The sequence below is a fragment of the Zophobas morio genome, unplaced genomic scaffold (assembly GCF_036711695.1).
Source record: "Zophobas morio isolate AGI-343-1 ecotype UQ-CSIRO unplaced genomic scaffold, CSIRO_AGI_Zmor_V1 ptg000226l, whole genome shotgun sequence".
NCBI lineage: Eukaryota > Metazoa > Arthropoda > Insecta > Coleoptera > Tenebrionidae > Zophobas > Zophobas morio.
The window spans coordinates 50,388-63,766 of NW_026972330.1; the positions used below are offsets into that span (position 1 = coordinate 50,388).

Here is a 13,379-nt window from a genome sequence, read left to right on the forward strand (position 1 = left end):
TCAACAAAGTTCGATGTTAACGATAATTATAAAATAATCGCATTATAATTTTTTAGAATTTTTTATTGTAACTAATAAGTTAAAAGATTAAGATTATCAGCATATGGAAGTACAGTTTAATAAACTTTTGCGAGTTAAAATTAATTAAGTTTATAAAAAATTTTATTTTAATATTTTACAGTTTACAATAATCAAATAATAAACTAATATCTGTAATGATCAGCCTTGTAAGGCCCGTTTACGCTAATTCCTAAATAGTTTGACTGCTTTTCGGTAAGTTTTGTTAGTACGACGCCCAGTTTGTCCAAGTGTGCACGTGCCACCAGTTCGTCTAGTTGCTTGGGCAGCATATAGACCTCAATCTGGTAGTTCTGAGCATTATTCCACAATTCCATTTGGGCTAAAATTTGGTTTGTGAAAGAAGCGGACATCACAAAAGACGAGTGGCCCGTGGCACAACCCAAATTTACCAGCCGCCCCTCCGCTAACACAATAACGTGGCGGCCATTCTTCATTGTGTAACGTTCCACTTGCGGTTTTATCAAAACTTTTTCTACAGCATTTTTATCTAAGTAGCTCACGTCAATCTCGCAATTAAAGTGGCCGATGTTACACACTATCGCGTCATCTTGCATTTCCTCAAAATGCCGTCCAACGATAATATCGGAACATCCAGTGGCAGTGACAAATATCATCCCTTTCGAGGCGGCATATTCCATTGTGTTCACTTCGTAGCCTTCCATGGCCGCTTGTAAAGCATTGATGGGATCAACTTCAGTCACGATGACTCGAGCGCCCAGTCGACTCAAAGACATTGCGCAGCCTTTCCCGACATCCCCATATCCAGCGACAACTGCTACTTTCCCGGCCAGCATTACGTCCGTAGCGCGTTTAATACCATCAATAAGAGATTCACGACAGCCGTAAAGGTTATCAAACTTTGACTTAGTCACGGAATTGTTAACGTTAATAGCAGGTACTTTAAGCTTCCCGGCTGCCAACATTTTGTACAAGTTATGTACCCCTGTGGTAGTTTCCTCAGAAATCCCTCTTATGCCTTGAAGATACTGGGGGAACTTTTCATGCACTAAATTAGTCAGATCACCACCATCATCTAGAATCATGTTAAGAGGTTCCCCAGAAGGAAAAACCAATGTTTGTTCTATACACCAAATATACTCTTCCTCTGTCTCTCCTTTCCAAGCAAAAACCGGGACTCCAGCCGCGGCAATAGCAGCAGCAGCGTGATCTTGGGTTGAAAATATGTTGCAGCTCGACCAAGTAACTTTAGCTCCTAAAGCTATAAGCGTTTCAATTAATACAGCAGTTTGAATAGTCATATGTAAACAGCCAGCTATCCTAGCACCCCTCAAAGGCTTCTCTGCCCCGTAACGTTCTCGAAGAAAAAGTAACCCAGGCATCTCTTTTTCTGCTATTTCTATTTCCCTTCGACCCGCTTCGGCAAGAGTAATATCTGCCACTTTATAAGATACTCGTTCCGCACCTGCAAGCATTGAACTCTCAAACATTCGCAAAATATCCAAATGACGTCAATAATGATATGAACTAAATATTTTTATTAGATATTTTTTGCATGGCATTACGCCTCATGGCGAGCTATAATTTGCTTCTACCCTAAAGCTGCAGACTTATAAAAGGAACCTGAATAATACCAACGACCTCATTATTAATCCTGTTTTATCTTATTAAGCCTTCATCTCCTCGACATTTCCGATAGTTTTTAAAAGCTTGCAAAACTCCAAGAGAGCTCCATGATGTGTTTACTATCTTAAACAGCATGCGAAAGATAGAAAGGTTTTTTGTATAACACAAGTATTAAGTTGTACACATCACCTACTGACTTCCATCAAAGTCAAAAATTCCATAATTACGCTGCGGATGGTATTTTTTATCTTCTTAATATACCTGTATTAAAGTTTTGAAATAGCGTATTACCCAAGTGTTATACTATTTAAGGTGTGTATTTTTTATGAGAACATATTAGATTCCTCACTTTAAAAGTTAAAGTCATTGACAGTAACAATCAACACTTTACATAATAAAAAAAAATCTTTTAAGTTATTAACATCGAATGTTATAGTAATTTTCTAGTAAGATCTTTTATCAGCAATTTAAGTAAACGGTTAAGCCTTGTGGTTACTTTACTAAGTTAAATCGAGGATTTTTCTGTGTCCTGGTGGCGGAATGGGTGAACAAAAAATTGTTTTTTTTATTGTTACAGTTTAAAAATTTATATGATAGTTTATTTCAGTTTACCGAGTTCTTTCTAATTAGTTATTCCTGAAATAACATATTTATGCCCACTTTGGCGTCAGCCAATCTGTCAAGTTTGTAAATCTTTTATTTAGGGGGCTTATTAAGAAAAAGAAATGGTGAGAATGGATATTTAGTATTTTGCCCTATAATTTACAATACAAAGTTAAATATATTTTACTAGTACAGTACCACTAGCTGAAATTTTTCCTATCGCTCGCTAGTTTATATATCAGAATTTTAAGCACATCCTACAGGCTCACCTCACTTCTAATGCTCTCCTCAATTTTATTGCACAAAAGAACATGGGGAACTCTTTTTACAAACTTTAATATAATAATAACGTAAGTGGTTGGTGTGCAGTTTATTTGAAGTCATTATCATGCTGGGTTTTGTAAAGTAAACTTTCTTCCATATAAAACATGGTATAATTTCTAAACGTACTCCTGAGTTTTTTCGATATTTAAAAAACTACACTCGCCGCAATGATTATAATTTTCCTTGGGTTAACTTCCCTTCGCTATGCTCTAGCTTGCACCCAAGCTTTATCCCTTTAGCCAAATAAAGTTTGAGAGCATTGATCCTAAAGTTCTTTTAAACGAGATTAAACCAAAAAGAGAGTTGGCAGGAGCCTTACAAGGGTATCAACTTTTTATAAAATGTTAGCCGAACAAAAAGATGTGTGAACTTAAAACAACTCGTATGCAAAATTGACTCAACTATTTGTTACTTCGGGAGTTCTTTGGTGAGAAAATCCAAAAGTTTAAATAGCTTAAATTCGTAGGTGTGAGAATTGATCCATGTTTGAGGACCATTACCGAAATTATATTTTTCAGATGGTTATCAACAAAGATTTAAAATAATACAGTTGATAACGTAAGCTTATTAAGTAAGTAGCGGCACCTGAATTGAAGGTTAGTAGCAAAGTCGAACGCCGTTTAAGCAAGAGCTTTTAATGTGCCTATTCGTTGCAAATTTAATTTTTACCTTCTACTAGGAAAGTCGGAGGTTTGTTCTCTATCACAAAATATTTTTTAAAGGGTAGAGTTGTGTTTTTTGCTGACGGCGCTGAGAAAACAATATCTTCCTGAAAACAAAGTTTATTAACGACTCTCCCGTGGCACATCCTAAACCCTTAATAGGTAGAAACTGATTAAGCTTAGCCTTTATAAGCAGTCATAAATTAAAAAATTTATTAGACCTGGCGAGGTTAAGTTGTTTTTATTGCGGAAATATATATATTTGAGATAATTTTCAAAAATTACTTAGTACGATATTTAAATTAATGTAATCACTTTTTGACCACTTTTGTTTTTCGAAACTAAAAAAAGTTTTGTAGAAAAAAAAAGTTAATTATCTACTTATTTATTTATAACACATTAATATTGCAACTTCTGGTCTACATTTTCTGAGTCTGATGGTGTTTAATCTGATATGTTTTTAAACATCTTGACGTTAAGTATTCCGCTCCATTAGGATTTTATCTAAAGATCGAACTTTTTTTGGGAGGTAGAGTACAGCAAGTCCCCTACCTCCATGTGTTTGTAATTAAAATACATGTATATAAATAATATAGTTCCCAGAACTGTGGCCGGGTATCGTACAGTGCGGGGAAGTACTTTTACAAGTACTAGCATATAGTTTCACGTGGTTAGCTGATAACACCTTGTATAGTATTGATTTCAGGGCTCTGCCATCTCCTTTCTAGCCAGCTTCATGATACTTTAATGCAATATGAGTTATTTTACCTTCCCTTGTTTATTAAAGGCTACGGAAAGATATTACATTAACTTAAAATATTCCTTTAGTGGGGCTAGTAATCGAACTCTTTCTTTTTCGACTAAAGTATCTACACCTAATGCCTTGAATGGACAACTTCCTTTTAGAAAACGTTTAAAAAACACCCCTGTGGTTTCCTCTATACGAAAGAGGGTGGATGAACTAGATTTAGGGAAGAGAACAAGAAGAAGACTTAATAACTGTGTTTTAAACGCCCTCAAGCACAATATTTCTGAGAAGGTCATAACTTAATATATTTCTGGCTTTGTATTTATATTAGATTTGTTATTTATATTCATTATGGTGGGAGAGGGACCACAGTATTTATCTATAATATGCTGTTAATAAAAGGCTTCTTTTACTTTTAACTATGAAGATTATTTTTTATATGAAGATTTTTTATTTTAAACCTCATTGAAAGTATTATATAATTTAAATTGTTTTCAAAATATATCATAAACTAAGCAGGCGCGCTGCCTAAACGTACTTTTTTGATTTCTAAACAAAGTAACAAACATAATTTATTTCAATTTATAGCTTGGTCATTTGTGTGTTCTGGGCCAGCTCGTCTTTTATCTAGTTTGTGCGTTTGGCACCTATATTAATATAGTCTTGACTGTGTTTGGTTGCAGCTTTTTATTTGCAAGCTAGAGAAAGTGGCTTCTACTGCCTTGTTTGACTCTCTTAAATCTTCAGATGTTCCAGAGTTTGCTTTTTGCGGTATTACTGGGTATTCTTATGAGAGGAGATTTACTATGTTTGATCTTCTAAAAGGCCGCTCCAACGTTGGTAAGTCAACATTGCTAAATTTAATAAGTAAGTCGAAACCGGCTGTGGTTTCTAACAGCCCAGGAGAAACAAAAAGGTAACTTGGTTTGCCTTTGCTGCTTTTGCTTGCAAGTTTGCTTATTTATATATGTAACACAGGATAGACGTGTATACGTTGCAGAACAAAATCAATTTTACTGACTTGCCTGGCTATGGCTTTGCATATGCCCACGAAGAAGAAAGAAGATGTTGGTTGCACGCTGTAAATATACCAGTTTTTAACAACTTTTATAAACAGTATTATTTATAATTTGTGCCACCAGGTGCAAAGATATCTTTGTGAAAGAAAAAACTTACGTTTAATTTTCGCTTTAGTTGATTCACGGCATGGTTATTAACTTGAGTTTACATTGAGCTTAATTTTAATTTGTTAATACTTATTAGGTTTTAAATCTATTGATAAGGAGTTTTTAAACTTTTTAGATCGGTAAAAATTATTGTATTCCCTTTTTTACGTCATTTTTTTTACTTGAAAGGTATAACGCCAATTATCGGGTAATACTAACAAAATGCGATCTACCGAATGCGGATAATCTTTACAGAGTTATTCACGGGGTTGAAGAAGTACTACTAGTAGTTATCTTTTCACTTCTCTAGCTAACGACTCTATTATTGTGCGTCTGGAGAGTCTGAAAGCGAGGCTGCACCCGTATCCTTGTCTTTTGATTAGCCGGCAAAGTATCCAGAGCATAGAATCTTTTAGAAAGTATCTTTTGGTCAAGTCAGGATTAAATCGATAAGGTGCTATTTTTCTTTTATTTTTTTAAAGTAAAGTGTAACTGCCGTTGTTCATTCTTTGAGAAGGACAGCAAATTCTTTATAGTCGATTAGTCCATCACCATTTGAGTCAGCAACGTTAATCATGTCCTCAATCTTTTTAGCGCCGCTTAGAGTAGTTATTAACTGCAAGCGGAGGGTTATAACTTCATTACTTCTCGATCTGTCAGATTCTCTCCCATGCAGGACATTAAATGCCTTAGCTCTGCTGGACTTATAAATCTAAAAAAGTTACGTTACTATATACTATTTTCATGGAATATAATTACTTAAGTAAATTACCCATCGTTGTCCTTGTCAAATATACTAAAAACTTCTCTAATTATATCCTCTTCTCTGGCATCGACCTAATTCGAAACATTCTTTATTTTAATAGCAAATAGACATATCATTTTTATTTAATTCAAGCTCTACAAGTTTTTTAATACTAAATTAACACTAGACTTGATGGTTGTATATAGATCTTTAGCGGCTGCCCTTTCCGCGCAGTCCTCGTTTCACAAATTACTTTGCTCGGTAGACTATATATTAGTTTAGGCAAACAAAATAAATAATAAAGAACGAAATTAACTAAGGGAGAAGTTATATTAGTTTGCGAAGTGTTACTTAGAGGGTACCTTCCTCAATTTCAAACTAAAATTATTTTTAAAAATTAATTAATATACATATAGACCAGTTTTCTAGACATTAAGTCGCAAAATTCTGTGAAATCTAGACGTCCGTTATCTGGGTTATTTATAAACTCCTTTCAATTCTTGGTACTAAGTAAAAAATGTGTTTAAAAAAAAAAATTGAGTACTGTCCTCATCGACTTCAGCCATCATTTTTTCTACTTCCTCTTCTGTGACGTTAGGATCCGCCACCATAATAAGGTCTTTTAACTCCGATAAATCAATTGAATTATCACCGTTTTTGTCGAAAATGTTAAAAGCAGCCCTTAGAGTTTCAATGTTAGATGTATTCTTGCTTTTATTAATTGCTTCCATATTTAATGTTAATGCGCTCTCTGAAAAACGAGTTTAAGGTAAAGGCACTTTCCTGTAAAGTTAGGTATTATCTGTCTGAAATTAATAATCTTGTTGAAACACAATGAAAAGCACTACAGAAAAAAACGGATCACAATTTTTTGGTAACTCTTACTGGTGTTTTTTCTATTTATAAAGTTGGAGAGTGCCACAGTCAAGAATGCACGTCTTTTTTCTTCTAAAACGGTATTTCCTTTGCAGTAAAGGTAGTAGAGTAAAACCCGAAGGAGGGATAGTTGACCCTTTACGGTTACCTAGTATAAAGCGCTTATTGCAATTTACTTATAATTTAGTATAAACTGTACTTATTAGTATATTATCTATATTAAAATTACTATTTCTTACTATTTCTTATTGTTACTATTATTATTAAATGTTATTGGGTTATCAGTAGTAGAAACTGTAAAGGAGGAGGTATAATTAACCCTGCAGTAGTCGCAGGGGGCCTCACAGATCTGCAATTTTCGTTTTTAAATTTTCAAATTAGGTAGAATAGTTTAGTGTGAGCTTATCTAAACATCTCAATAAACAGCAAGTTTTCAAAAATTTACGGTTTTTTTATTTAATATAAAAGTATAATATTTAAAACTCGAGGGGCCTGAGAGAGCTACTGCAACTACTGTAGAATTAATACTATTTTTCAGTTTATCAGCGTTATACGGTGAATTACTATACATTTTAAACTTAATTACCACAGTGGGCCGTAAATTATCCACGTAGCAGATTAAATCTAAGTTTTTTAAATGTAACCAGTTTTTAAGGGGGTTTAAATATGATTGCATATTTTTTTATAGCTTACGAGGGGTATAAATTGCAGAGTCATCAGTATAAAACACAAGGAAAACATTGATTGTTGGGATGTTAGAAGTAAAGGTAGAAGCAGCAGAGTTTACAAAAGGGAGTTTAACGAAAACCGTCGGTAAGGGTTTAGGGATCGGATGTTATAATATCCATCACTTTTATCTTTATAACAGTACATTTAATTGTTAGTTATATTAAGTACAAAGGAGTAATACTGTCAGCCTTTAAAAGATGCATTTTAAAGACTTTCTCAACACCTTAAAGTACAAGATTTGCAGCTTTTTTATCATCTAACGCTTTAGTAACGTGTTTAAAGAGCCATGTCATCTGTTTAACGGAGAAAGAACATTTTTTAAAGGCCGAATTGTGCACCAGAGTTATAAGCTCCTTTCTTGCAACGTTTGCAATCTTGTATAAATATGCGCCTTGCCAAGACATGCTTAGAGGCAATAATCTTCGAGTGAAGGTCAATTTACTTGGGATCAAGATAACAGAAGCCAACATTCAGAAAACGTCCTTTAAAGAAATATAACTATCAAATAAACAGTGTAAGCAGCGTACGCAGTTAATGGGAGCGTGTTTAAGCAGTAAATTTTGTTCACCATCTAAATTGCTCTCTTCATATATGGAAAGTGTACTTATCCCTCTAATATCTCCTCCAGTTTGGTGAGTGATAGCGAACTGATAAGTAGCCGTTCTTCTTCGAGGTAGAGAATAAGAGATAAATGGAATAGGTTTCTGCTAACAGATTAGTCTATCCTAACGAAGAATATACGGCGTGACGTACATAATGAGTTATATATGATTTTAGCTTTAATAATTAATGAATATTTTTTATGATAAAAACGAACTATAAAATTTATGTATAACAATACAGCCCTGGGGCATTTGCTATTATTCCCTCTCGAGTGAATACTCCCCACTAGTAACAGCCCCATGTTATAGTCGAGAAAATCTGAAACAGTGCGTTAAACAGTTGGTAGAAGAAACTATTTAATATACGACCAATTATATATGACCGCTATTCCTTACTCAAAAGAAAATTAAAAAGTAGAAAATATGCATAAATGCAATTAAACAACTCCAATCAGAAGTTTTTGAGGCACAAAGCTATAAATTTTTTTGAACTTTTATATGTAATTAGTAACTCGAAGTCAGCAAATTCTTTAAGTTACTTAGAACAAAAAATAACGAAAAATTTTTCGCAGATCCCGTGTATATCTTAGTTAGTTTTAAATAAAGGAATAACTTAGACTTATTTAAAATCTTAAATTTAACTATCCAAGTAGATATTTTTAAGTTTACCTAAAACATCATGAACGCTAACTATTAATGGAGTGAGATTCCTCCTGCTAAAGACCCCTTTACAGAAGTCATTCATAAATATCTTTTAAAGGGATCCAAGAGTACCCGCAGGAGATCACCGAATAAAAAATCTAAAAGGGTTTAAACAGTCTTTTTAAAAATACATAGATATCGACAGGGAAGTAGATTATAGCCCACTCTTTACCTATGCAGAGGCTATGAAAACGTACAAAGCAGTTTATACCTGCTGCTATATCTGTAATAAACCTTCACTGTACTCAAAGAATAAACACTGTTCCAGGCTGTGTATAGTAATAAATTGAGTCGCTTTCCATTGAATATGCAGACGATTCTGTCAGGACTCCTTTTAAAAGATGCAAATCTAAATTAGTAATGGAATTATCTTGATTTATATCTACGTCCAGTTTAGCTTAGTACTTTGGGGCGTTTGGTTAATAAAATCGGTTAAATGAGCATTTTGTTAGTTTTCATATAAGCGATGTATCATCCATTCAACGTATGAAAAACTTATTATACTAAATTTATGAAATTCATGGATCTCATAGTATATGTTGAAATATTTATGGGGGTTTTAACCAAAGTCTGTCTACAAGGTTTTTCTTTATACCGAACCTATGGGATCTTCTTTGAATCGCCAGGCCGTAGATAATAAACAAGCAAAAGTGAAATACCCAGCGAACTACCACAGGCAAAAAATTACATCTTAAAGAAAAAAACCCTCTGCTTCATTAATCGTAAAATTTTATATATACATTAAAAATAATAAATTAAAGACACAAGATTAATTAAAATGTATCAATTAAATTCGGTGTCAACTAAATTGTATGCTATAAAACTATAGTTCTATAATAAATAAAGAGTAGCTGAAGCTAGCGCAGCAGGAATTCCTATAGGAAGCCCTGTAACAGCTGATAAAGTTTATTTTGGAAATTTAAAATTTTTTATGCATTTACATGCATAACCTTCATGGTATTTAACATAAAATTCATGTTCTTTTTTTACCTTTAATAAAGTATTTCCACAATTCATAGTATATCTATAGAATTAGAAGTATAGAGATTCAATATCTAGTCGAAAAGGTTTTAAGGGCTTATGAATTTTCATTAAAAGAAAGACATTTAAAGCCTGCAATCAGAGTTTAAAGTAGAGCCATTTTACAATTTCTCCTTATAGTGTTATTATAGTACGTTATTAGAGTCTGAGCGCTGGGAAAGTTTTTATATAACTTTCCTTGTGGCATCTAGGCATCGCATAAAAATAGCCCAAGACCTTTTACAAAATTCATGAAGTTTGATCTTTGCGAGCTTCATAAAAGAAGAATCCTTAAAGGCTTCGAGTTTATGTATTTAAGTTCAAATAGAAATTTGTAATTGCTTTTTATGAAACTCAAGGCGGGTCTCCTCATTAGGTTCGATAACTTTTTAAGTATTGCTTTTAAGAAGAGTTAAAACCCATCCATATATCGCGTTTTCATCATAACAACAGGATTCTGGTTTTTATCAGTTATAAGAAATTATAGATGACTACTTTTCTTCAACTCAATTGGATAGATTATAAGGATCATTACCATTATAAAAAATTTCAAAACTTTTTTGTTACGTAAACGCGTCAACTAACTTAATATTAGTAAAGGAATTCTCTATTACGATTGTCTCCATTTATTATATATAAAAAAGAATAACCATATCTTTTAAACCCTATCATATTCACTTGGTATATGATAAAATTGTCATTCGGAGAATTATGAAATTGCGTACTCAGTATTTTTTGGTAATATGAGGTAAAACTAGAGTTTTCTATATGTCACTCAATTGTATGATTGAAAGAGTAAGGACTCTAAATGCGTTACTACACCTTTTATGGCTAGAGACAAACGGCGTATTTATAGAAATGAAAGGTTATTCTTCTCATATTATTGTTTTTTCCATTTTGAGTATATAGGGGCATTTTAAGCGCTATTGTAAAAGGTTTGTGATTAAAAGAGGGTTCAAATGTCGTTGTGATAAAAATTGAAAATAAGTGCTATGTATAAGGACAATATCGAGTACGTCAAAGGTGTAATTTGTGATATAATGTGTTGGGCCGCCGGATCTGGGGGTTTGATAGGATTACAAAAGGTTTAAGCATACCATTGTTATAAGCTCTCATTCCTACAACCTCAAATCTTATAGTTTCTGGTATTTTCCAGAGAAACTGTGGTATGTTTTTCTAATAGATAAAACTACCCCCAGATGTCTTATTAGGTCTACCTTATCTATAAAAGGAATAGTATGACCATTAAATGTGATTCTAAAACTGAAAATCTGAGGACATACCAGTCGAGGGGCAAAAGCCTACATACTTAATAGCTCGAGGAATAAGTACTTTTATACTCGCTATCCTTGGCTGTTTGCACTTTATGTGCTCATTGTGCCATAATCCGATAACTCCCGCGCTCCTAATGCTTTGCCTTATACCTAGATTTTAGGTCGATTTACTCATAATTGTAGGTGGCGACCTTAATGAATTCAGCCTCTGGAGTACCACGAGGTTACCATGCCATAAAAAGCCAACCTTCCTGGTGGATAATATTACAAATGACATATTTTTCATCATACTTGAATTTAGAGTTGTCGTCGTAACCTAACAAAAAATAAGAGGATTGACGCGTTAACTTATGGACGAGGGTTATCCTTTCCAGGGCAATTCTCTTTTTAGATCTAATGATTGTTCCATGTTTAACTCGCCCTATAACGTCCAATAACGTATAATTTCTTAATAAACGCGCCTTGCTCTTTGCAGCGGTAGTAAGTCCTATATAAGGGCGGATTTCGTAAGAAACAATGAGCATGGTAAAAGGGGTTTTTTTGAGGGCTCGAGTGAATTTTAAGAGGTCTGATGGAGAAATTTAAAGTTTTCTTTTCGTTACCTAGTCTAAACATCCTAGACAGTGGCCCGATAACACCTGAGATCGCTTAAATGAATGTCCTTTACACAGCGAACCACCCAATATGTCTGACTTGCCTGTATCTGCCGTGTGCGGTGGGTCAAGTCCGTATTCGCCAGAGCAAATATCGGGAATGCTTCTTTTTTTTTTTCACATCTAATGACTCTTTCAAGCAGGTGCTTGCAGTAAAGGACTCTCCAACAAAAGTGGAAGGGCCCCTCACAAGACAGCAAAGCCTGAGGTTTTACGAATCTTTAAAGGGAGAGGTCAACCAGGTAAAAAAGTTTCAACTATCTTAAAGCTTTGCAGAGCTGGTAATAAAATCTAATTGTATTTTATGTCTACTTTAACGAAATTATTAGGGCCTCCACCGCTTTTTTGAGTTCATTTCTGGCAGTAAGCCGAAAAGTTGCGAAAGCTGATTGAGACCTAAAAAACTAGATTGTTTCGCTGACATAATAAAATGCTGAACAGGTGGCGCTGCATCCTGGGGCCAGAAATCGATTGCAAATAGTTCTAGGCCCTTACACTGTGGTTGTTTCCTACTCTGGAAAGTTGTTTTTGCACCCAAACGAGCGGAGTACAAGATCGTCAGGTTTATAATAGCAAGTAAAGAAGTAATTCATATGCCGTGAACCGTTGTATAAAGGGTGTTATTGCATTCCTTCATGGTTAATAAGTCAATCAAAAATACGAAATAGTACAAATTCAAGGTAATTTAGTTTCGGATTTTATACTCTAACCTGACTGCATCCGCGGCCCTGGAAACGAGCATGGTGCTGTTAGTCCTCACTTAATACTAAAAATAATCCTGAATGCGGACGTCTTTGCTACTAACACTTAACCGAGGATTAAATTAGTAACCTAGCAAGTTTCTCCAATGATTCACTAAGGCTCCAAAACTCTTCCTAGACTGCGTTTAAGAAACACCCTCGAAAGGCAATGCCAGTATGCAACGGGATGGCTTCTAAGGAGAAAAGCTAATGGTTATTGAGCTTTTCGCTGAACTCGTTTTAAAGCCTAAAAATCAGTCAATAGAGCAATATCTTTTTATTCCTTTAAATCATTCTCTAAACTTAGTAAAAACTTACGACATTAATTGTTTAATTGTGTTGAATTCGTTAGAGAAGAAAAAGTACCCGGATTTTATAAGTTTACTTGCATGTTCCTCCCTCGGATGGCAACCAATTGGCTACAGTAAATCGAAACAAGCATGCCGCAAGGACTAGTGTACTTTTGAACGAATGTCATGGCCGCAAAAACTTCATAATGAGTTACGTTAATAGCACTATTCCTCTAATGTCAACTCCCCCTCAAGATTAAGGTGCAAGGTAGTGGTCTTTTTACTTTAATACTAAACTAAAGATGCTACTAAAGGTCAGACAATGCTACCACGGAGCCTTTTTTAAGCCAAATGAAGTTTAGCTAAGTAACTGAACTTTATTTTATTCGGTCCTGTGGTTTAAGTGGTGGAACGCCCTTATCGGAGAACTGGTTCGAATCTAGTAAGTATTATTGTATCATTTAGTGCTTTAAGCGCCTTAGATCGAAACCAACCGGGGCCGGCCGGGACTAAGGCGCCTACAGCCGCGAATTTTTTATATAGGGCCTACCTTTTTTGGCCGCTTTATAGTAACGACCTA

The 13,379-nt window shown here is 34.4% G+C and overlaps 3 protein-coding genes across 3 annotated transcripts; 1 reads left to right on the forward strand and 2 right to left on the reverse strand.

Annotated features, from left to right (window-relative positions):
• Positions 1-203: 203 nt before the first annotated feature.
• Positions 204-1,557, reverse strand: LOC135146385 (adenosylhomocysteinase A-like). The gene has a single exon (XM_064078560.1). The coding sequence runs from the start codon at positions 1,527-1,529 to the stop codon at positions 204-206; it is 1,326 nt and encodes a 441-aa protein (XP_063934630.1). The 5' UTR covers positions 1,530-1,557.
• A 2,451-nt stretch (positions 1,558-4,008) lies between these two features.
• LOC135146393 (probable GTP-binding protein EngB) lies at positions 4,009-5,951 on the forward strand. Its single transcript, XM_064078566.1, has 9 exons — positions 4,009-4,293; positions 4,686-4,773; positions 4,828-4,918; positions 4,981-5,083; positions 5,145-5,211; positions 5,266-5,308; positions 5,358-5,445; positions 5,508-5,622; positions 5,686-5,951. The coding sequence occupies exons 1-8, from the start codon at positions 4,009-4,011 to the stop codon at positions 5,619-5,621; spliced, it is 879 nt and encodes a 292-aa protein (XP_063934636.1). The 3' UTR covers position 5,622; positions 5,686-5,951.
• LOC135146394 (neo-calmodulin-like) lies at positions 5,671-6,895 on the reverse strand. Its single transcript, XM_064078567.1, has 5 exons — positions 6,458-6,895; positions 6,332-6,384; positions 5,941-6,005; positions 5,814-5,880; positions 5,671-5,754 (listed from the first exon to the last, which is right to left on the reverse strand). Exons 1-5 carry the CDS (start codon positions 6,642-6,644, stop codon positions 5,671-5,673), a joined length of 456 nt encoding a protein of 151 aa, XP_063934637.1. The 5' UTR covers positions 6,645-6,895.
• Positions 6,896-13,379: the final 6,484 nt, after the last annotated feature.